Source organism: Mobula hypostoma, chromosome 6 (assembly GCF_963921235.1).
Source record: "Mobula hypostoma chromosome 6, sMobHyp1.1, whole genome shotgun sequence".
In the NCBI taxonomy this organism is placed as follows: domain Eukaryota; kingdom Metazoa; phylum Chordata; class Chondrichthyes; order Myliobatiformes; family Myliobatidae; genus Mobula; species Mobula hypostoma.
In genome coordinates this window covers 79,697,652-79,723,176 of record NC_086102.1, presented here as the reverse complement: position 1 = coordinate 79,723,176, position 25,525 = coordinate 79,697,652, and the positions used below count along the sequence as shown (strand labels likewise).

The window sequence follows — 25,525 nt, the reverse complement described above, 5'->3', positions numbered from 1 at the left end:
GAGGTAGGAGAGGATGGGGTAAGAGCAGACGTGCGTGAAATGGAAGAAATGCGGTTGAGGGCAGCGTTGACGGTGAAGGAAGGAAAGCCCCTTTCCTTGAAAAAGGATGACATCTCCTTTGTTCTAGAATGAAAAGTCTCATCCTGAGAGCATCCATTCAAAGCAATGTCCTCTTATTTCTAAGTAACCTTAATATTAAGAGTTCGTGCACCTACCACATTGCATGGACAATGAAATCCATTCTGAATGCCAATTTAAAAACACTTTGTATATTTTAACTGCTACTTTTAATTGTTGTTATTCCTTTCCGCGCTTTGTAGCGCATCAGGTGGCAACCATGCCATTCTTTAGCATTTTTGTCTATTTTTCACAAGGCTGAGTTGCTAGCTTGACAGACAACCCAGCATGGATCGAAAGCGTGCAAGGAGCTGGCTGGATTTGAACCCAAGACTGCTTGCCTTGAAGTCCAGCACAGATGCCACTACACCACCAGCCACCATCAACTTAAAAGAGATAAAAAAAATTAGAAAAATCCCAATTAATCTGACAAAATACATCTTCCTGGAAGAATTCGTAACACCTAAGAAAATAGTAAAAGAAACTTAGCACCTCAGGGGTGAGTGCTTAGCCAACTGCTCCACTCTCTGTATACACATGACTATGTGGCTAGGCATAGCTCAAATACCATCTATAAATTTGCTGACGATACAACCATCGTTGGTAGAATCTCAGGTGGTGACGAGAGGGCGTACAGGAGTGAGATATGCCAACTAGTGGAATGGTGCCGCAGCAACAACCTGGCACTCAACGTCAGTAAGATGGAAGAGCTGATTGTGGACTTCAGGAAGGGCAAGACAAAGGAACACATACCAATCCTCATAGAGGGATCAGAAGTGGAGAGAGTGAGCAGCTTCAAGTTCCTGGGTGTCAAGATCTCTGGGGATCTAACTTGGTCCCAACATATTGATGTAGTCATAAAGAAGGCAAGACAGCGGCTATACTTTATTAGGAGTTTGAAGAGATTTGGTATGTCAACAAATACACTCAAAAACTTCTATAGTTGTACCGTGGAGAGCATTCTGACAGGCTGCATCACTGTCTGGTATGGAGGGGCTACTGCACAGGACCGAAAGAAGCTGCAGAAAGTTGTAAATCTAGTCAGCTCCATCTTGGACACTAGCCTACAAAGTACCCAGAACAGCTTTAGGGAGCGGTGTCTCAGAAAGCCAGCATCAATTATTAAAGACCTCTAGCACCCAGGGCATGCCCCTTTCTCACTGTTACCATCAGGTAGGAGATACAGAAGCCTGAAGGCACACACTCAGCGATTCAGGAACAGCTTCTTCCCCTCTGCCATCCGATTCCTAAATGGACATTGAAGATTTGGACACTACCTCACTTTTTTTAAATATACAGTATTTCTGTTTTTGCACATTAAAAAAAAATCTATTCAATATATGTAATTGATTTACTTGTTTTTTTCCCTCTCTCTGCTAGATTATGTATTGCATTGAACTGCTGCTGCTAAATTAACAAATTTCACATCACATGCCAGTGATAATAAGTCCGATTCTGATTCTGAAAAGTAACTGCTCAATTGATAAAATGAAATTACTGACAGCATTGATCGTGTGGATAGTCAGAGGCTTTTTCCCAGGGTTGAAATGGCTATCATGAGAGGGCACAATTTTAAGGTGCTTGGAAATAGGTGCAGAGGAGATATCAGGGGCAAGTAGTTGTTGTTGTTTTTATTACACAGAGAGTGGTGAGTGCATGGAGTGGGCTGCCAGCGATGGTGGTGGAGGTGGATATGATAGGGTCTTTTAAGAGATTGCTGGATACATACATGGAGCTTAGAAAAATTAGAGGGCTATCGATAACCCTAGGTAATCTCTAAAGTAAGTAGATATTCGGCACAACATTGTGGGCCGAAGGGCCTGTATTATGCTGTAGGTTTTGTATCTTTCATTCTAAGAATTCTATGTCAGGAGCATGTCTCCTGTTGCCAAACGTTCCCACAGAAAATGCTACTTTAGCAGCATCTGAGAATCAAAGTCTCAATCAAATGCAACTGTTATAATTCTTATACAAGAATCTGGAAAGTTAAAATTTCAAAGTAAGTTTATTATCAAAGTACATATATGTCACCATATGCAACCCTGAGATTCAGAATCAGGTTTAATATCACTGGCCTATGTTGTGAAATTTGTTGTTATGCGGTAGCAGTAAATGCAAAACATAGAAACAAAAACTGTAAAGTATGCTAAGTATATATACACACACACACACTGAAAAAGCTAAATTAAGTAAGTAGTGCAAAAACAAAAATAAAAATTCATGGGTTCAAGATCCATTCAGAAATCTGTTGGCTGGGGAGAAAAAAGCTGTTCCTGAATTGTTGAGTGTGTGCTTTCAGGCTCCTGTACCTCCTTTCTGATGGTAGCAATGAGAAGAGGGCATGTCCTGGGTGACAGGGGTCATTAACGATTGATGCCACCTTTTTGAGGCACTGCTCCTTGAAGATGTCCTGGATGCCGGAGAGGCTAGTTGTTGCCCGTGTTGGAGCTGACAGAGTTTACAGCTTCCTGTAGCTTATTTTGATCCTATGCAGTGCCCCCCCCCCATACCAGACGGTGATGCAGCCAGTTAGAATGCTCTCCACGGTACATCTACCAAAATTTGTGAGTGTATTTGGTGACATACCAAATCTCCTCAAACCCCTAATGATATATAGACTCCGTCGTGCCTTCCTTGATATGTTGGGCCCAGGATAGATCCTCAGAGATGTTGACACCCAGGAACTTGAAATTGCTCACACTTTCTACTTTTAATCCTTTTATGAGAACTGGTGTGTTCCCTCATTTTACCCCTTCTGAAGTTTTCCTGTGGGTACACTCAAAATATCTAATAACCATAATAGAATCAATGAAAGACCACAACAGTGCAGACAACCACTGTTCAAAAGACAACAAACGGCAAACACAAAAAGAAAGAGAAAAAAGTTATACATATAAATAAGCAATACATGTCGTATGGCTAAGAACAGCACCAATGCCATATTCCAGTTTGCCGATGTCACCACGGTCGTGGGCCGAGTCAAAGACGGTGATGAGTCATCATATACGAGGGAGATTCTTCTTTCTATATGCTGATTCATCACCACCTTTGATTCAGCTACAACAGTGGTGTCATCAGCAAACTTAAATATGGCTTTGGAGCTGTGCTAATTCATAGTTATAAGTGTAAAGTAAGTAGATCAGGGCTAAGCACACAGCCTTGTGGTGCACCTGTGCTGGTTGAGATTGTGGAGGAGCTGCTGTTGCCAATCAGAACTGCCTGGGGTCTGCAAGTGAGGAAATTGAGGATCCAATTGCACAAGGAGATATTGAGGCCAAGGTTTTGAAACTTATTCATTAGTCTTGAGGGGATGATAGTATTGAATGCCATACTATCATCCATCATTGGATAAAGAACATCCTGATGAATGCATCTTTGCTGTCCAGATATTCCAGGGTTGAGTGAAGAGCCAGTGAAATAGCACCTACTGGACCTGTTGTACTGGTAGGCAACTTGGAGCAGATCCAAGTCGCTTCTCAGGCAGGAGTTGATGTGTTTCGTCACCAACCTCTCAAAACACTCTTATCACTGTGAATGCAAGTGCTACTGGATGATAGTCGTTGAGGCAGGTTACCACGGTCTTCTTAGGCACCAGTATAATTGAAGCCTGCTTGTAGCAGGTGGGCACTGGCTGGAGTGTTCATTGGGATCTTTAATCTCTCACCATTGGGATCTTTCATCTCTCGCTATGAACACTCCAGCCAGTTGATCAGCACAGGTCTTCAGTACTCAGCCAGGTACCCCATCTGAGCTGGATGCTTTCCATGGTTTCACCCTCCTGAAGGATGCTCTTACATTGGTTTCAGAGACTGAAGTCACAGGATCATCTAGGGCTGTGGGAGTTCATGATGGTTACTCCATGTTTTGATGGTCAAAGTGAGAATAGAAAGCATTAAGCTCATCTGAAAGGCTACAAGCAAAATCACTGGAAACTTTTTGTTAAAGGCAATACCCCAAAATGCTACTCCAGGCTTTCAGCTATGGTCAAAAAAAGCACGAACCAGACCACTGCAATTACACAGATTTTGAGGAAAAAGCCCTCTAATAGTAATTGTTTAATGCATGTAACATAACACGGAAAGAGAAAGAGCACAGGCTTATCAGAGTACTTATCAATCACGTTGGAGTAACATGGGATTACCTGAATTCATTACTGGTCAGGTGATGAAATATGCCCAAGTCTATGCTAAAAGTATAAAATAATGGCATGTAATGGCTAGTACTGTTCATAAAACAGTAATAACACTTCATCCCAAGATGTTGCACCATTCTTCTAACCTACTCCAAGATCAAGCTGACCCTTCCTTCCCTTTTTCTTTCACCCATGTACCTATCTGAGTCTCTTGAATGTCCCTAATGTATCTGCCTTTACAACTACCCCTGGCAGCTCACTCCACACACCTACCGCTGTGTAAAAAACCTACCTGACATCTCCCCTACGCTTTCCACCAATCCCCTTAAAATTATGCTCCATCATATTAGCCATTTCTGCCCTGGGAAAAAGGTGCTGTCTGATCACTCTATCTATGCCCTTTGTCATCTTGTACAACACTTCAATTCACCTCTCATTCTCCTTTGCTCCAAAGAGAAAACACCAGTTCACACAATCTATCCTCATGAGAATCCAGGCAGCATCCTGGTAAATCTTCTCTGTACCCTCTCTTCAGCTTACACACCTTTCCTATAATGAGGCAACCAGAAGTGAACAGAATACCCCAAGTGTGGTTTAACCAGTTTTATAGATCTGCAACATTTAACTTGTGGCTCTTGAACCTGGGGCGCTGACTAATGAAGGCAATACAACATACACCTTTTTAACCAACCCATCCAAGGTCTCTCTGTTCCTCCACACTGCTAAGAATCCTGCCACTAACCCTGTATTCTGATTTCAATTTCATTCTTCCATGTTGATTCACTTCACTTTCCCAGGTCGAACTCCATCTGGCGTTTCTCAGCCAAGCTGTGTATCCTATCAATGACCCAATGTAACTCATGACAACCTTCTACATGATCCACATCACCATCAATTTTTGTGTCATCTGCAAACTTACTAACCCACCCTTCCACTTCATTATTTAAATCATTTATTAAAAAAAATCACAAAGAACAAGGGTCACAAACCAGATTTCAGCAGAACGTCACCAGTCACCAACCTCTAGGCAGAATACACTTCATTTACCACTACCTGCTGCCTTCCATGGGCAAGCCAATTCTGAATCCATGCAGCCTGGATTCCATGCCTCCTGGCTTTCTGAATGAACCTACCAAAGAGAACCTAGTTGAACGTCTTACTAAAATCCATATAAACCACATCCATTGCTCTACCTTCAATTTATTCCACTTCCTGGAAGAATTTAATCAGGCTTGTGAGGCACGACCTGCCCCTCACAAAGCCATGTTGACTAACCCTAATGATACTATGCATTTCCAAATTCTCATAAATCCTGTTTCTAAGAATCCTCTCCAATAGTTTGTCCACCATTGACCAAGACTCGCTGATCTAATTCCCAGGATTATCCCTATTACCTTTCTTGAAGAAAGGAATAACATTTACTGCCCTCTCTCCAATGTTCTAGTACTACCCCTGTGGCCTGTGAGAACACAAAGATAATTTCCAAAGGCACAGCAATCCCTTCCCTTGCTTCCATAGTAACCTGGGCTATATCCCATCCGGTCCCAGAGATTTATCTATCTTAATGTTTTCCCCACCTGGGTGTCTCTTTCACATCCACAAAATCTCCTGCCTGCTCCTTTAACTATTGAATCCCTGTCACTACTTCACTCCTCTTTTCCTCCTTCCCCTTCTCAACCACTGAGCCAGACTCAGTGCTAGAGGCCTGGTCACTGTGGCTTCCCCCTGACAGGCCCGAAGTGGTGTACTTGCTATTGAGGGGAATGGCCATTGGGATACTCTGCCTCTCTGAACAGTCACCTAACTACTAGCCTCCTGCAATTATCTATCACCTCCTCACTCTCTTGAATGAGAGAGGTCATCCAGCTTCAGCTCCATTTCCCTAACACAGTCAACGAGGAGCTGCACCCAGATGCTCTTCTCACAAAAGTAACAATCAGGGAGGCTGGAAACTCCCAGTCCTTCCACATCTTTCATGAGGGGCACACTGGTGACCAGAGATACATTCTTGCAGTGCTAGCTAGGAACTAAAAGAGAGAGAAACTTTACGAGAAACCTCAACCTAGCTTTTGCCCCTCTTCATTAAAGCCTCAAGCTAAAGTCTCAGTTACCCACTCTAATTCTGTCCCACTCCACTTAAACCTATGTCCCAACAGACCCCACTTACTTTTCAAATCTGGCACTATACTTCATAAGGAACTGTTCCTATAAATGCAAGCCCCTGAACCTAATTGGCTGGAATTTCAGCTGCTCTTAAACAGCTGTGAGAAAATAGCGCTGAAGGTACATTTTTAGTTAATCATTTATGATGCAGAGATCAATGCCAATCCCAATATTTATTATCTATTCTGAATACCCAGGGTTTGACATGAGCTGTTGCAGTTATTTTAGCCACAGTAACCCAATGGTTAGAGACTTTGTGGGTTTAGACCTAACAGTGACGTCAAACATTTCCATGTCAAGCTTCCTATATGCCTGTTGCTATTATTCTTCATGAGGATAGAGACTGTCGGTCTGAGAGATCTTGCAGTAAATGAGATAGGTAACCATAGTGCATTTTGCAATGTATTCACTCCAGCCACACCACTCTGGTAATGAAATGAATTGCACCTGTTTATCCATGTGTTGGATTTTTACACAATGCAAGTAAGATTTTTTAACCATGGGAACAAACAGGTTTGACTACATTTGTGCGAGGACCTGTGAGAATTTGGGTATAAAGAATCCAAGGACTATAATATCGAGTGGATTAAATGCAGGGCTTTAAATCCACAAATGCTGGAAGTCATCCCATATCTGGTGCAATGACTATAAAAGCAATTCAACTGGGTAGGGAACTAACCCAAAGATTTACAAACACAGGACTCAAATAAAGTTGTAGGTGAAGGAAAGAGTTGCAAAGAATTCTGTACACCAGAGACAATAGGACAACAAAAAAAAATTTTTAAATGCTGCAAAAATTGCCATGATCTTGTTTGATACATCAAGTTCACTGTTTTGCCCCTTCCAGCACAATTGCAGTTGACAATTATAGAACATGGGATTATGCGTTACAGCGATTTTTTACCGGAATGGACAACAGGCTCAATAGGATTCAAAGTACATTTATTATCAAAGAATATATCGATCAACCTTGAGATTCGTCTGCTTACAGGCAGCCACAAAGCAAGAAACCAATTTTTTAAAAAAAGACCAACACCCAATGCACAAAGAAAGAGAAAAAAAAACACAAATCATAAACAATAAAGGGAAGCAACAGCATTCTGAATCAAATTAAGTCCATAGACTCGGAGCCTGGAGCAGGCACAGTCTCGGTCTCAGTTCGTCGCACAGCAGGACAAATTGCTGCGAAGCTCGCAGACATGAAGACTGTAGCAGCTGGAGCAGTCTCACAGCCTCAGTACCCCCCTGGAGAAAGAAGTGGTCCTGAAGAGCAAGTGGAATCAGCCTGACCCTTGCCTCTGTCCCAACATCCAGGCCTTTTCAGTCTATCTGGGCTAGCGTTTAAATTGCCCAAACACTGGGTTGTTTCCCGCATTAGGAGCTGGGCCCCACCACAGTGATATGCTCTGGGCCTGGACCCCACTGTCCAGCCCAAGGCCGATCTCGACCTTTCCAAATTGGCACAACGCTCAGGTCGATCCAATCTCGCTCTTGGGTTCTGAAACTCCTCCACACACTCCTCTCTGATTGACTTGCGCCAACTCCATCTCTGACTCCAACACCACCTCGACCTCCCTCTGACTATTTGTCCTCCAACATGCCATGCTCTGACTTTGCGTCACACCTGCACTTCACTCACCTCACTGTTTGGAGTGATAGTTTACCACAATTTACCACAGAAAAAATGTTACAATGAAGTATTTAGTCGTATTTCTTGCCTTACTAACCACCAGTAAGCTGCTGCCCAGTTTCAGTAGTGCCACCTTAAACGGGAAGTTAGCCTCATGTTGCAAATTCTGATTCTCTTAAATAGAAATCTCAGAACTGGGCAAAACTACTTAACGGGGTATATCATCACACAAAAAAAAGTACACCTGGGTAAAAGAGCAACACACACAAAATGCATGAGGAACTCTGAAGGTGAGGCAGTTTCTATGGAAACGAATATATAGTTGACATTTGAGACCAAGACTCTTTTTCAGGACTGGAAAGGAAGGCTGAAGACACCAGAATAAAAAGGTGGGGGGAAGGAAAGGAGAACTAACTAGAAGATGATAACTGAAGCTAAGTGGGTGGGAAATGTAAAGGGCTAGAGAAGAAGACTTCTGATAGGAGAGGAGAGTGGACCATGGAAGAAAGGGAAGGAGCACCAGGGGAGTTGATAAGCAGGTGAAGAGAAGAGGTAAGAGGCCAGAGTGGGGAATAGAAGGAGGAAGGGGGTGGGGAAAAAATACCAGAAGGATAAATCGATGTTCGTGCCAACAGGTTGGAGGCTACCCAGATGGAATATAAAGTGTTGCTCTTCCACCCTGAGAGTGGCCTCATTGTGCCAAAATTTTTAAAAACAACCACACTTGTGAAATGGTTTAAATGTACCATCTGCTCTGAAGGATGGAAAAGGAGAAATACTGTAATTGTTCAGTTGTCATTCTGTCTAACTAGAATCATTAATAGTTATATTCCAGGATCTGAAACAGTCACCAGTACCAGATAATTAGTTGTTATTTATGCCAGCACAGTCCTTGGGCACTCTTCATACCATTTTCCCTCAAATCTGAATGGTCTTTACAAATAAAAACTTAAATAAATAACACCCTTAAATTTATCACCAAGCTCAGGATCCAAATCAACACCTATCTCTGACTACTTTTATTGACTACAGCTCTGCCTTCAATACTATAATTCCAAGAAAACTCTAAGACCTGAGATTCAATACCCCAGTCTGCAACTGGATCCTCAACTTCTTGATCAATAGACAACTGATGAGGATAGGCAGCAACATCTTCCACCACAGTCTTAACACTGATGCTCCGCAATGCTGTGCATCCTCAGCTCCCTACTCTACTCCCTGTACACTCATGATTGTGCAGTCAGATTTGGCTCTAGCTCCATCCACAATAGTGGGCCAGAACACAAATATCAACCAGTCAGAGTACAGGAAGGAGAAAGCAGGCTCAGTAACATTGTGTCATGACAACCTTTCCTTCAGTATTAACAAAAAAGCTGATTAAATTTCCAGTTTAAGATCGTGCTGCTGAACCTCAATGACTTCTGCCTGGTGGCTAATGAAACAAGAAAAACTAAATACTTTGTTAATCACACTTTTTCTGGTAAACTAACATCGCAAGTAATAGTCTGTAACTTCCCTATGGACTTGAAGGCAATTCGATGTGACAGAACCAAGGGGAGGCGGCATGCCCGTCGCCGAGTGTGAGGAAGACCCAAGGTTCGATCGATTTAAACGGCGTGCCAAATCAGAAAGGTCGGTTACAGGCCAACTGAAGGCAGCGTGGTCCAGGCTCCACAGTGTACTGAAGGAAATGACCCTGATGTGTGGACAGAGACTTACATGTAGAGCCAAATGTGAAAGGTCGGTACAAGACGAATCGAGGCAGCGGGGTCCTGGCCCCAGAGCATATCAAGGCAATTATGCCGATTTAGGTGCCAGGGTCAGGATGCTGGGGCCCAATGTGAGGGATGGTTCGGATTGGCCCACGACTCAGCTACGTGCTGAACTATGAGACTCTCATAGCGGACTTCAGTTCAGAATGCTATTTCCTTGTGGTTATTGTCTGCAAGATTTGTTCTTTTTCTCTCTGAACATTGGGTGCTCCACAGTCTTGTTTTTAAAAAATGGGTACTTTTGGATTTCTTTGCTTCACGGTTGCCTGTTAGGAGACGAATCTCAAGGTTGTATAATGTATACATGCTTTGATAATAAATGTACCTTGATTATTAATTTAAGAAAGGGGCAGTGCTTTCATCAATGGTGTTAAAGACGTGAGGATGGAGGCAGTGGGAAGGGCATGCACCCAGTAGTCAGGGAAATGGCAGGAGAATGGGGTTAAGAGCGGCAATAAATCAGCCATGATTGATTAACAGAGCAGACTCGATGGGCCCTATGGTCTAATTCTGCTCCTGTTTTGTGAACTTATTATCTGAAATTCAAGGGATTTCGCGTTTAGGAATTATGAGAGTTGCAGAGTTGTAAAACGTTATAGAATAGGACAAACAAGAAAAATAAGGTTTCAAAAAAAGCTTCAATTCATATATCCGATTTCACGACCTCAAGGTGACTTCCCCCACATACGATATCAACAATCAGCCCTGCCAATGGAGCCAGTTCCTTCCTGACACCTCTCCAGCACATCATGTTAAACTATTGATATGCTGATTACCGGCGCAGTCGCTGTTTTATATTCATCCCGAAATTCCAGAGGACACGTCATTCTCAGGAATCTTCATCATGACAAATCATCCATAATATACCGTATAACGTGTGTGTGTGGGGGGGGGGATAAAGTAAATTAAAACGGTAGAACATTCTTTTCAGAAACACGGGAAACAAGCATTTCAGCTGACTATTTCAGGAACCCTCGCTCACGCCGATCGATTGTACCTCAGCGACATGATTTGCAATGCACCCAGAGCGCAGCTAAGAATCTACAGAACAGTGTAAGTGCGCCCAGTGCATTGCAGACAACCACCTAGGTGTCCGTCTGTACATTCCGGCGACCACCACGTTGCTACGCGGAACCTTTAGCGACGGAGCCGGGCGACACGCATGCGCACTCGCTCCGAGACGCCGGGTCCGTGACGTCACGATAACAGGCAGGTCCCTGACGTCGCCAACGCTCGGAAGCGGCCCAATTCGGCGCGCAACGAGTGCGGGGCGAAGGCGGGTCCGAAGCCCGGCGTTTGGGGGTGGGGAGGAGTTGAGCAGCGAACGCCCTTTAACCGTTTCTGGGCTCTTGTCGCGTTGCGGCCGATGGGGATGCGGGCCACCGAATCCTCGGCATTACCAGCCAAGCGGATGGGGTGGGAAGATGATGACGAGGGCCTTACCGTTGCTGACCGACATGGCAGGCAGACGGGCGGGCTCCGGGGTGTTTCGCCGTCGAGTTCTCCACGTCCCTTTTTCAGCCGCCGCTCGAATGGCGCTTTAACAGAAGAGAGAGAGAGAGAGACACACACACACTCTCAACTAAAAAAAACCTTTGTAGACCCAGTCCAATGATAGCGAGGCGACGCGGAGGCAACACTGCGCAGCTGTTAACGCATCGCCAAAATTTGACGGGCTGGGGGTGGGGAGTAACGCTCCGAACTCTACTGTCTCGGTGCGTTTGTGAACTTTGCAAAAGGCTTCTATGCAAAGCAACGCCCCAGGCAAGGACTTGCTCGTTGTTGACACGCCCATTGCTTAAATGCATCGCTTGCGTTTGCGCGTTTTTTCTTCTGGTTTGTGTTTTTCTTCAGAGAATGAAATAGGCGTTGTTGAACGTTTGCGACGTTTATGTCGCCAGGAAATAAATACTAAGCCCGTCAATTGAATTTGCTTTAGGTTAAATCACTAGTGTGTATGTAAAAAAAGAAGTTTGAAAATTGATCTAATAGCTAGGCTATATTTTCTGCGCCTGAACTGTCCCTTATTTTTTGAAATCTAATGTTGGCTATTTAAATCTGTGTCCACCTTTTCGAGGATACATTCCTCCATCAGTTCCTGTGATCCACCAGCATTTGAAGGTCTCTGTCAATGAACTTAATGTCATGCTGGCAGCAGTGAGGAATTCGACAGGAAATGATTTTTATCTCTGAAACAGAGTAGGAACTGGAAGCATCAGTTTTCAACGATGTTAGGGAGCCATGTAGCAATGTGTTAACACAGAAAAACGCAAATTAATTTCTACACCTACTTCGAATCACAATGAGCTGCCGTTTGTTATAAACCAGAATAATGGTGCCACCTGATTCAACACGAGGACTAGGAATGTCTTTTAATGTAAACATACAAGAGTGACTAGGACTGCTGAATCTGCAAGATTTAAGATGGACCTAAAATTGCCTGACCAAAAATTGTACCAAATAAAAACAGGAAATACTGAAAATAGGCAACTGGCTAGGCAGCATCTGTGAAAATATTTTCTGTTTTTATTTAAGATTTCCAGTGCCTGTAGTTACTTGATTTTCAAAAATTGCTGTACCCACCTCTCACTTTTGATTGGTTGTGTTTTGTAGCTTTATGACAATATTTGCAGAAGAATTTGATTGCAAATTTGGTATCATCATGTGCAAGATTGGGCTAGTAGGCAAGGATAGAGAAGCAAGAGCTCCCCACTCAATTTGTTTTAAAAATCTGTGTATAATGGTAAGGATTTACCCTCCACCACCACAACTAGAGCCAGGAAATCTACATTCCTGTACACACACCTAATGTACCAACTCTCAATTAATTCCATTTCAATGTAAAATCAGGTAGGTAGATGTGGGAGTAGCTGATCAGTCCCATCCTGTTTTAGTGTCACCCAATGAAGGTGAAGCCCGAGATGGGACAGAAGCAGTGCCCATGGTGTATATACCTAAACTTTCTCTCATTAATTATTACATTCTGATATTTAAATTTGTTAACCGAAAGTAAAATGCTAAATTAGATTTGAGGAAATAGTGACCTAAGGACTTTGGCAGTGGCTAGATACTACTAGGGCAAACAGTGAGTAGGCAAATTTATGCTGGATGGATTTCAGTGCAGATGGCATTATAATTGGCATTATAAATTACCCCTATTTTGTAGATGATTGGTAGAATCTGTTGACTACTGATGGATTGGAGGGGCAAATAAAATAAGATTTATATAAATGCGTGCTTGATGCTCCATGCAGACTGAGTAGACCAAAAGGCCTATTTCTGTGCTGTATGAAACTATAACAACAAATATAGGATTATGTATTTTTGGTAAATAGACCTGAGTTCTTTGTTATAAAATCATGATAAGCTGTAAAGAATCTAAAGACACTTAGTTGTACTTGCACACAGATTACAATGATACAATGTTCAGTTATACTAAATGGGGTTCAAAATTGTAATCTTAATTCAAGATTGTGTAATGTCATTTCCTATACACAAGTGTGATGGACAATGAAATAATTGTTATTCCAGATCCGATACGGCACAAGAAAAGAACATAATAAAAAATAAACACAATAAATATAAACACCTACGATAGCTTATATAAGTAGATTGATTATACTGTATGTCCATAAAGTAACACTAGGCTGTACATAAGGTGACTGACAGGAAATGATGAAGTAGTGGTGGGGTTAGTGGGTAGAGGATGAGCAAAGAGACTGGGATCCTTCATGGTGTTTCTGGCCCTTTTCTAGCACTTTACACGGGACCTTGGTGACAGGTAGGCTGGTGCCGGTGATGCATTTGGCAGTTTTGACTACCCATCGTAGAGTTTTCCTGTCTGATGCAAAACTGTTTCCATACCAAACAGTGATACAGCTTCTCAGGATGCTCTGTACTGCGCAACTGTGGAATCGTGTGAATATGGATCTGGAAAGTCTAGTTCTCTTCACCCTCCTATGAAAGTAGAGGCATTAATGAACTTCCTTGACTGTGCAGGATGTGTTCTGGGACCTTGAAATGTCATGTGTAATGCACACTCCCAGGCTTGAAGATGCGTAAGAGTTGTTTAGAGCATTAGGGAGGGTAGTGTCACTGGTACTGTTGATGCTGTTTTCTCATGCATAGTCTGTAACGCCCTTGATACCCAACCATATATGCTGGAGATGGTTATCGGACAGGTGTTCCTGAATTTTTTGTTCATAGATGGCCTTTGTCCTCTTGATGCCTAAGACGAGGTTACTCCTGTCTGCTCAAAGAGCTGTTCAGTCACCGGACTTGAAGGAAGAATTCAGGCTTTTAGTAAGAAGTGCATCTCAGCATTCAGCCTGTGCTTCTGGTTGGGCCATAAGATGACCATCCTTGAGGTATCAACGCCTTCTACACATTTACTGATGTAGCCGATGACAAATAAGACATGTTCCTCAAGGTCTGTGTTTTCATTTGTGGTGCCCTCCTTGAACATCTGCCATTTAGTCCATTCTAAACAGTCCTGGAGCATAGAGATTGCCTCATTAGGCCATACAGTGATGGTCCTCTTGATTGGTCTGTCTATTTTCAGTAGGGTCATTATGCTGGGATTAACATTATGGAGATGTTGTCAGAGAGGCCAAGATGAGAGCGTGGGCTGGCTTTGTAAATATGTGTCTGTATAAACATGGTCCTATACTTTTGTTACCCTAATGGCCATGACGACATATCAGTGGAATTTGGGCACACTGTCCTGCAGGTTAACATAGTGGAAAAGTCTGAATATATATAATCCACCTGGATCAGATGGACTACACCCCACGGTTCTGAAAGAGGTAGCTGAAGAGAAGTGGAGGTATTAGAAACGTAGAAAATCTACAGCACAGTACAGGCCCTTCGGCCCACAAAGTTGTGCTGAACATATCCCTACCTTAGAAATTACTAGGCTTACCTATAGCCCTCTATTTTTCTAAGCTCCATGTACCAATCCAGAAGTCTCTTAAAGGACCCTGTTGTATCTGCCTCCACCACCGTTGCTGGAAGCCAATTCCATGCACTTACCACTCTCTGAGTAAAAAAACTTACCCCTGACATCTCCTCTGTACCTACTCATTTAGTAATGATCTCTAAAGAATCACTAGATTCTGGAGGGCTGGAAAATTGCAGATGTCACTCCACTCCAAGAAGGGAGGGAAGTGGAAGAAAAATTATAGGTCAGTTAATCTGATTTTCGTGGTTGGAAAGATATTGGAGTCTATTATCAAGGATGAGGTTTTGGGGTACTTGGGTGCACATAATAAAATAGGCCAAAGTCAGCATGTATAGGAAGAGGTACAGTCAACGTTTTGGTGACGAAGGGTCTCGGCCCAAAACGTTGACTGTACCTCTTCCTATAGATGCTGCCTGGCCTGCTGCGTTCCACCAACATTTTGTGTGTGTTGCTTGAATTTCCAGCATCTGCAGATTTCCTCTTGTTTGCAAAGTCAGCATGGTTTTCTCAAGGGGGAATCTTGCCTCACAAATCTGTTGGAATTCTTTGAGGAAATAACAGGCAGGGTAGACAAAAGAGAGTTTGTGGATGTTGTTTATCTGGATTTTCAGAAGGCCTTTGACAAGGTGCCACACATGAGGCTGCTTAACAAGATGAGAGCCCATGGTATTACAGGAAAGGTACTACCATGAATAGAAATTGGCTGATTGGCATGAGGCAAAGAGTGGGAATAAAGGGAGCCTTTTCTGGTTGGCTGCCAGTGATTAGTGGTGTGCTGCAGAGGTCTGTGTTGGGACTGCTTCTCTTCATGTTATATGTCAATGATTTGGATGAAGGAATTGACCAAGTTGCTTGACGACATGAAGATAGGTGGGGGGGGAGCAGGTGGTGTTGAAGGAGCAAGGGATCTGCAGAAAGACTTATACAGTTAGTGAGCATGGGCAAATAAGTGGAAGATGAAATATAGTGCAGGGAAGTGCATAGTCATGCACTTCGGCGTAGGTAATAAAGGTGTGGACTATTTTCTAATTGGGGAACAAATTCAAAAATCAGAGGTGCAGAGGGACTTTGGATTGCTGGTGCTAAGTTCCCTAAAGATTAACTAGCAGGTTGAATTGGTGGCAAGGAAGGAGAATACAAAAGTTAGCATTCATTTCGATAGGACTGGAACGCAAAAACAAGGATATTATCCTGTGGCTTTATAAGGCATTGTTCAAACCACACAGAGTATTGTCAGCAGTTTTGGGCCCCTTATCTAAGAAAGGATGTGCTGGCATTGGAGAGGAATGTCCACGAGAATAATCCCAGGCATGAAAGGTTTAACATATGAGGAGCGTTTGATGACTCTGAGTTTGTAAGTGCTGTAGTTTCAGAGAATGATGGTGAAATGAACTGAAGCCTATCAAATATTGAAAGGTCTAGATGTAGTAGATATGGAGAAAATGTTTCCTATAGTCGGGGAGTCTAGGACCTCAGAACTGAGGGATGTCCATTTAGAACAGAGGTGAGGAAAATTTTCTTTGGCCAGGGGGTGGTGAGTCTGTGGAATTCATTGCCACAGACAGCTGCACAGGATGGAATGGTGGGGCACACTTGATGGGCTAAATGGTCTAATTCTGCTCCTATGTCTTATGGTCTTATGACGAAGTTTCCTGCAGTTATGAATAGACTATCCGGGTGCTTATTTTGTAGAGAGCTTATGATATTGTAAAGTCCTCCCAATGCAACCTTGGTATTTGCACTCAGGGGGATGTAGACAGCGATGATGAACAGAACAGTAAATAACCCTGAGCAGGTAATGTGGCCAACATTTAATTGTAAGATGCTTAATTTCCCTGGAACAGTGATTGCTAACTACAGATGAGTTTGTGCACCTTTGTTAATGTACACACAGATTCCCCTTCCATCCCGTTGAGTTAAAATGCTGAGGCAGGCGTGTTGTTGTTCAACCATGTTTCGGTGAAAATCAGAAAGCAGCAGTTTCTCATCTCTTTCTGTGCATTCACTCAGTCTCAGTAAGTCCATTTTATTATCTAGGAAGCAGACGCTGGCCAGGAAAGTGATGACCACTGGTCTGGTTGGGTTAGCTCTCAGCCTCAGTAGTGGCTCAGCTCTCTTGCAGCATTTCTGCTCCCTCTTACACTGCCTGATTGCTGATTAAATTACTATACTTGCAGCCAGTATACTGGATCTTTGATTCAGAAGGTGTAATGTGAAATCCCATAGCAGATGGAGAAATTAAATTCAAATAACTGAATAAATCTGGAATTGAAAAAATATTGCTTCAGAACTGGTAATCACAGAAGTCAGCTGGTCATGGATATCCTTCAGAGAATGAAGAGAGATCTTTTATCCTTACTTATGTGTTCAGACCACCAATATATTTTGATTATTTACTTCCTTGACAGTCCAGAGCAATTAGTCTTGGACAATCACAGCATATGGATATTGCTGGACAAATAGGAATAATCAAAGAGGTAACTAGAAACTTAATCATTATAACTAATATGGAAAGCAAAAGATTTCAATTGGCTGGAAAATGAAATAATAGGAAAACTGCATATACCAGCAGGTCAGGTAGCATCTATTTAGGTCAATTTTCTTTTAAATTTAAATCTAATCATCGGTTGTAGTCTAGGGAAGGAAGTTTTACTTTAACTAACCGCTCTTCATCTAACCCTGCTGAATCCATACTGCATTTGACCTTCATTTGAAGAAAGGTAATTTATTTGAAACATTCACTTTTTCTCTCCATAAGTGCTGCTGATTTGTTCTAACTCTCCAGCAAGCTCTGTTTATAATCTTTTTCACTAAAAGCCTCAAATATAAAGGGAAACAAGTCCTTCTACAGCTGTACTTGATCTTGTTTATTCCACATCTGGGGTACAGTACTATGGTCAGTTCTTGGTGCCACTTCTTTGATAAGGTCAAAACACAGATCTTCTTTCATCAGCATTAGATTATAAGAAGTTACATAAACTAGGTTGAGATCACCTGGTGATTAGATTGAAGTTTTGAAGACAATGATAGGATAGATAGAAACTGATTTCATTGGGGTAAGGATGTGGGGAGTCCAACTCATAGAATCATTACTTTAAAGTTCAGGAGAGAAGGTTTTAAGGGGTGAAAGAAATGTGTAAAAATAACAAATGCTAGATTGATCAATATTTTTATATCTGTAATTTATACAAGTATCAAATGAAATAGAGCCAAAGCAAATGTGGAGGCCAAGTACTCAGTTTAGCAGTGATGTCTTTTGGAGTGGTAGAACAGGGTGCAGTAACTGAATTACCTATCTCAATTATTGTCCTCTCAATAAAAAGGAACACAGCAAATCAGCCAAAATTGCTTAAAGTACTTGATAAAAACTCATTACCTGCTGATTTCAGGGCGTAACCATTGAATGTAATCTTTGAGTATTTTCATGAACGTCTTCACTTTAACGCCTCAATCATTCTAAAGAACAATGTTTAAACAATGTATTTTAAATACTGTTCCTACACACAGATCAGTTCCTTTCTTTCTTCCTTCTTCTGTCTTTCTAGTTTGTTTCAGTTGGTCTTTGTGGAAGGAAGTAATAAAAAAAATGTTATTCTAATATATTGTCAGAAAACACTGAAGTCTGAATTTTTTTAGCTCTGGAGATTTATAAGTACTGGTATCCAAATTGCACACAGTAAGGTTCCATGGGCAGCAACAAATGATAATTTGTTGGTAATGGGATAAATGTTGGCCAGAACATGGGAAAATTCTATGAGACCTTTTAAATCCACCTGAACAGCAATTGGCCTTCAGGAATAAGTCTCATCTAAACATGTAAGACATGGAAGCAATATTAGGCCCTTCAACCCATCGAGTCTGCTTCACCATTCCATCATGGCTGATTTGTTATACCACTCCTACCTTCTCCCCATAATCTTTGATGTCCTTACTGCAAGCAGAAGACAACTTACTGCAATAGACTTTCAGTTTTTGTAATGATAAAGTCATAGAACACTACAGTACAGAAACAGGCCCTTCAGACCACCTAGTCTCTGCCAAGCTGTTAATCTGCCTAGTCCCATCATCTCATACCTGGAACATACCCCTCTGTTCTATGTACTTATCCAAACTTCTCTTAAGCATTGCACTCAAACCCGCATCGATCATTTCCATCGACAGCCTGTTCCACACTCACACCACCCTCTAAGTGAAGAAGTTCCCACTCAGGTTCCCCTTAAATATTTCACTTTTCACTCTTGACCTATGACCCAACCTCATCTCACTCAATCTCAGAGGAAAAAGCCTACTTGCATTTATTCTATCTATACCCCTCATAATTTGTATACCTCTATCAAATCTTCCTGCATTCTCCTATGGTTCAGGGAATAAAGTCTAAATCTGTTCAACATTTACCTATAATTCAGCTTCTCAAGTCCCAGCAACATCCCTGTAAATTTTCTCTGTATTCTAAATCTTAATATCTTTGCTGTAGGTAGTTGACCAGAATTGCACAATACTCCACATTTGGCCTCATCAAAGTCTTATTCAACTTCAGTATAACCTCCTAACTCCTGTACTCAATACTTTGTTTTATGAAGGCCAATATGCCAAAAGCTCTCTTTACCACTTTCAAGAATTATGGATCTATTTTCCCTTTGCACTCACCCCTCAGTACCCGACCGTATACTGTGTAAATCCTGCCCTGGTTTATCCTTCCGAAGCGCAAAGCCTCACAATTGTCTGCATTGAATTCTAACTGCCATTTTCAGCTCATTTTTCCAGCTGGTCCAGATCTCGCTGCAAGCTTTGATAGCCTTCCTTATTGTCCACTGTGTCCTCCAATCTTGATGTTGTCAGCAACTTTGCTTATCCACTTTATCACATTATCATCCAGATCGTTGATATAGATGACAAAGAACAATGGACCCAGCACTGATTCCTGCAGCACACCACTAATCACAGGCATGCAGTCAGTGAGGCAACTATCTACTATCACTCTCTGGCTTCCCCAGCAAAGCCAATATCGAATACTTTTTATTACTTCATCCTGAATGCCTCATCAAGCAATGCTTAGCAATGGAACCCTCTTGATCAGCCTCCCATGTGGGACTTTATCAAAGGCCTTGCCAAAATCCATGTAGGCAATGCCTGTTGCCTTTTCTTCATCAACTTTCCTGGTAACCTCCTCAAAAAAACTGTAAAAATGGTTAGACATGACCTACCATGAACAAAGCCATGTTGACTATCCTTATTAGTCTCTGTCTATCCAAATACTTGTATATCTTGTCTCTCAAAATTCCTTCCAATAATGCTGTCAGGCTTGCCAGCCTATAATTCTTAGAGCCTTTCTTGAACAACAGAATAGTAATAGCTATTCTCAGGCCCCTTGACACCTCACCCATGGTTAAGGACATTTTAAATGGCTCAGTCAGAGCCCCTGCGATTTCTGCACTAGCCTCCCACAAGTCTGACAGGCCACCTTGTCATTCTCTGGGGACTTATCGACCCTAATTTATCTCAAGGCAGTAAGCACCTCTTCTTCTGTAATCTGTATGTGATCCATGACCTTACTACTGTTTTGCCTCAGTTCTATATTCTCTGTGTCCATCTCCCAAGAAAATACAAATACAAAAAAATCTATTGAAGATCTCCCCATCTCTTTTGGCTCCATACATAGATGAACACTCTTACATTCAAGTGGACCAATTTTGTCCCTTACTCTCCATTTCCTCTTAATATTTCTGTAGAAGCCCCTAGAAAGTTAAATTCACCTCCTATCATGACCTTATTTTTTTGCAACTGTCTGCTATCTCTCTACAAATTTGCTCCTCTAAATCCCACTGACTATTGAGAGGTCTATAAAGTAATCCCAAAACATGGTTATCCCTTTCTTATTTCTCATGTGGTATTATGGTAATGTAGTGGGTATTGCTTGCCGCTTTCACTTTCAGCTTCCACCGCCGGCTACTAGTCTTGTGAAAAGGACAGCTGAGTGCATCAGTCTCTCCCTGCTAGTACGTAGCCTGTCCAAACGCAAGCCTCATGTAGTGCCTCCTCGCTAGCGACACACAGAAACTGAACTCCTTTCGGTCCCAGGCTGAATTACAGAGGACAGGGAGAAGGTCTGGCCCCTGCACACGTAGCAGGCCCATTGGTGTGTGGACACATCCTTGTGCTTGTGAACCAGATCCCCAGCAGTGGGTAAATAGCTCCACTGCCTCGTGGGCAGCCTTGGGAGAGAAGAAGGCTACAGAAATAAACCCAGGCAGCGTATCTAGAATGGAGCCTCTAAGGCAGCTGAACATCATTGAACATCCTTCTGGCAGCTCCTGCAGCCAAGCTGGTGCCATACGTATTGCTTCATAATCTTTCCTTTGGACTACACTAGTGAGGCCGAGAGGGGGATCTTGATGATTGGGCATCTCAGGATCTCCATACCTTCCACCCAGGTTTGTGATGATGATCATCATCACCCATTGTCCTTCGAGACAGATAGGTGCCAACCATTTCTCGTTTCCATCCATAAAGCCTAGGTAGCAAGCCCTTTACTCTGTTCTTTGAGCAATGCTGTGACATTTTCCATGACTAATAATACCACTCCTCTCCCTTTAGTACATCCCCTCTATCACGCTGAAAAGAACAGAACCCCAGAACACTGAGCTGTCAGTTCCACCCCTCTTGCAACCAAATCTCACTAATGGCTACAATATCATAATTCCCGTATGCTAATCTATGCCCTAAGCTCTCCTGCCTTATCTACAATATTCCTTGCATTGAAATGGATGCAACTCAGAACATTAGTCCCACCATGTTCAACCTTTTGATTCCTGTCTTTGTATGTAAATTTAACATGTACTTTTTCCACAACCACTCCACTAGCTACCCTGGCACTTCCATTCCCAGCCCCCTGCAATTCTGGATTAAACCCCCTGGAGAAGGAAACCTTCCTGCAAGGATGCCAATTCTTTTCTACTACCTCTAGCCATTTTCAGAAAGAGAGAAAATTCTCATCCCTCTTGCTCCATTGAGGCATCTTCTGCAATCCTAAAGCCTCTAATGCAAAACAAGCTTTGTAATTTCTCCAACAGCTTATTTAAAGCATGGCATCATTTTGTTAGGTTATCTGCTGCATGCCAAAGTGCTTGTGTGGTTTCTAGGCAGCTGACATGTTGCAAGTCCCTGCTGGGAATTTTTAATGATTCTCACATGGATAGACTCGGAAAAATCGCTCAATAAAATTGAAAACCATTGTATTCTGTTTATTTATACTTCTTCAAAATTATTTCTGCTGTTTCAGAAAAAATTGCTGCTCTTTAGAAAGCCTGTGTCATATTTTATCAGTGTTGGCTTTCATCGTGAAGCACATATTACAAGTGGAATATGTTAGCAGCCCCAGAATCACCTGAATTTGGCTATGGTCCTGAATATGTGAAAGGTACTCAAAGAATTACCAGTCAGCTTGGGCATACCATCAATGGATTAACCATTACTTTTGTACAAAATGGAGGCATGGAGTAATTCAGTGCATGTAACCCGTTGTGTGACAGTACAATCAGTTTGCTGAAAGGCAAATAATTCCAACTTTGTAATGTAGTTTTTAATTTTATTGGAGTGTTTCAGTACAGTTTTAGGTGCCCACCTGAATATACTTATTTAAATTCTGCTGCAATTTTTGGAAGTTTGATGACAGTTGATATCACAAACATCTTGCACTGGTGCATTTCAAAAATAGTTCATATGTGAATGCATTGGTTCTGGTTTCAAAATGTAGTATTGTCTAGTTTCAAGAAAATACATGGTGAATTCGGTGAATTCTAATGCAAACAGTGATTACTCCATCAATAACCTCAGTATTGGAAAGGCTTTGTGGATTCATTAGTCACATATCTCAAAAGATAACTATTCTCTGACCTACAGTATGTTTTTAGTTACAATATTTGTCTGGTTGCTCCTGTTAATTTTCCAGTTAATGGCAATTCCCTGGTTACTCAATGATGTTAATAGTGGTGATCAGCTGGAGATGATTAGACTTTCTCTTGTTGGATTTAGTCATTGCCTGGGACTGAGACAGTGCAACTTGTAGTTACCGTAAGATGAATGTTATCTAAGTCTTGCTGCATCTGAACATAGATTACTTTATTATCTCACAGGTTGCATGTGGAATTGGACATTAAACAATCATCACAAACATTCCCACTTCTTATCTTATGATGGAGTGAAGGTCTTTGATGAAACGTCTGATGATTACCCTGAGGAACTTCTGCAGCAATATCCTAAGGCTGAAGTAATGTGTCTCTTTGAACTTCAACCATCTTGACTCCAGCCATTTGTGTTGAGATTTACCCTTTGATTCCCATGAGCGTTTATTCTACCAAGGATCTTTGCTGCCACATCTGGTCGTCAGGAAGTGTTTCTTTTCTGAAATCTGATATTCAGCTTTTTTACTGATGTTTGGATCAAGAATGTATTAACACTGGCAGGGCACATAGAATGTATTAAGAGCATATTGTTGGTAAGAGCAGTTTAAAAGCACTGACAATAGCACTTTGTTTTTGAATGGTGGGCCAGTGTGTTGTTAACTGGCCAGATTGGATTTGTTCTTTTTAATACAGATAGAATAAACATAGATGATTTTCAGGATTGCCAGATAGATCCCAGTGTTGCAGTGGATTGGTACAGACTGGCTAGAGGTTTGGCATTAAGGGCTAAATATCAGTGAGATTTCTAGCCTTTGCTGTCCATTATTACTAGACAATTTTTGATATCACAGAGACTCTTATCAAATTTTAGAGAGACAAGGTTGTGTAGATCTCAGGAGCAGTCTGAGGCAATTGTCCCTTTTGGCTAGAGATAATTGTCATTGTTTTCACCTTGTTTTTGGGACTCACATGCTGAGTTCCTCCAGTATCGAGGGTAGGTATGGCCACTGTCATGGAGTCATAGAAAAGTACAACACAGAAACAAGCCCTTTGGCCCATCTAGTCCATGCCAAGCCATTTAAACTGCCTATTCCCATTGACCTGCACCAGGACCATAGCCCTCCATACCCCTGCCATCCATGCACCTATCTAAACTTCTCTTAAATGTCGAAATCAAGCTCGCATGCACCATTTGCACTGGCAGCTTGTTCCACTCTCTCACGGTCCTCTGAGTGAAGCGGTTTCTTCTCACGTTCCCCTTATACTTTTCACCTTTTACTCTTAACCCATGAGCTCTAGTTGTAGTCTCACCCAACCTCAGTGGAAGAAGCCTGCTTGCATTTACCCTATCTATACCCCTCATCATTTTGTATACCTCTCAAATCTCCTCCTTCTATGTTCATAAGAATAAGGTCCTAACCTATTCAATCTTTCCATATAACTCAGGTCCTTCAGACTCAGCAACATCCTTGTAAATTTTCTCAGTGCTTTCAACCTTATTTGCATCTTTCCTGTAGGTAGGTGAGTAAAACTGCACACAATACTCCAAATTAGGCCTCACCAATGTCTTATACAAGTTCAACAGAACGTCCCATTTCCTGTACTCATTACTTTGATCCATGAATGCCAATGTGCTAAAAGATTTCTTTACGACCCTATCAAGCTCTGGCGGCACTTTCAATGAATTATGGACCTGTATTCGCAGATCCTTTTGTTCTACTGCATTCCTTAGTGCCCTACCACTCACTATGCAAGGCCTACCCTGGTGGTCCTACCTGAAGTGCAACACCTTACAATTGTCTACATTAAATTCCATCTGCCATTTTCAGCCCATTTATCCAGCTGGTCCAGACCACACTGCAAGCCATGATAGTCTTCCGCTTGGTGTCATCCAAATCTGCTGATCCACTTAACCCGTCCTGCTCCTCCTGCTGATCTTTTAACTGTCCACCATTTTTCACCACTGAATATCATGCAATTGCAGAGTTGTGATCTGATTCATTGGTTGTGAGATCAGTTCGCCCTGAAACAGCACAGTATTCACTGTTCAGTATATATGTTGTTGATTGTCAAGTTGGAACTTCAATTGAAGATGCAATTTGTGAGTGTTCCAAGCAAGCGTGTTTACACTCTGCATTAAAAAAAGGATTATTTCCTGGTTTAATGATAATATTAACGAGAAACATATGGCATGTCATGATTTTTCAAATTAAAGTGGAATATAATTCTCTTTCACTGGACTGTTGACAGTGTGTCCTGGAAATAACATCTATGTTACTTGATCTATTCTGAATCTATCCAATTTAACAAAGTGGCAGTGCATTATAGAAAATGAGCCCTTAGTGTGAAAACAGGACTGGACAGTGGTCATTTTTACCAAAGCAATAAGTGGACAAATACATCAGGTAAGTAGCTGAGAATAAGGTGAAGTCAGTTATTCCTTCATGGGTCTTTCACCACCTGGTGTAGTTCTTCTCTTGCAGCTATGAAAGTCAATGAATAGTGGTGTCACTGAAGCACCCTACTGTTGGTTGCTTATTCCTGTGCCCAAACATATTCTGTGCCCTTTACATTAAATGCATCTTCACCTTAGCTTGTTGGTTTATCATTCATGTTTTTAAAAAATCGAGTGAAATCATTGAACTGAAATGTTTGCTGTTTTTCTCCTCCCTTTGTTTGACCTCCTGTGTACAGCAAATTTTATTTCATATATTGTTCACTTACCTCTAGAGAGCTCTATCCCATCTAATTTTACGAGGCAGAAATGTCTTACCAGTGAATGCTGGTTGCTGCAGTTCTGAGTTAGTACCAGAAAGCCCAAGTAGCTTTCAGTTTCTACTCCCTATCTGG

General features: G+C 42.0%; 1 protein-coding gene across 2 annotated transcripts in view; it reads right to left on the bottom strand.

Annotated features, from left to right (window-relative positions):
• LOC134348132 (BEN domain-containing protein 2-like) overlaps nt 1–11,547 on the bottom strand; it is a 66,698-nt gene extending 55,151 nt beyond the window's left edge. For both annotated transcript variants that reach the window (XM_063051059.1, XM_063051060.1), the window contains exon 1: nt 11,258–11,547. In XM_063051059.1, coding sequence (XP_062907129.1) covers nt 11,258–11,273 — 16 coding nt within the window. In that variant the 5' untranslated portion in view covers nt 11,274–11,547. The remainder of the gene's footprint in view (nt 1–11,257) is intronic.
• Between the last annotated feature and the right edge of the window lie 13,978 nt (nt 11,548–25,525).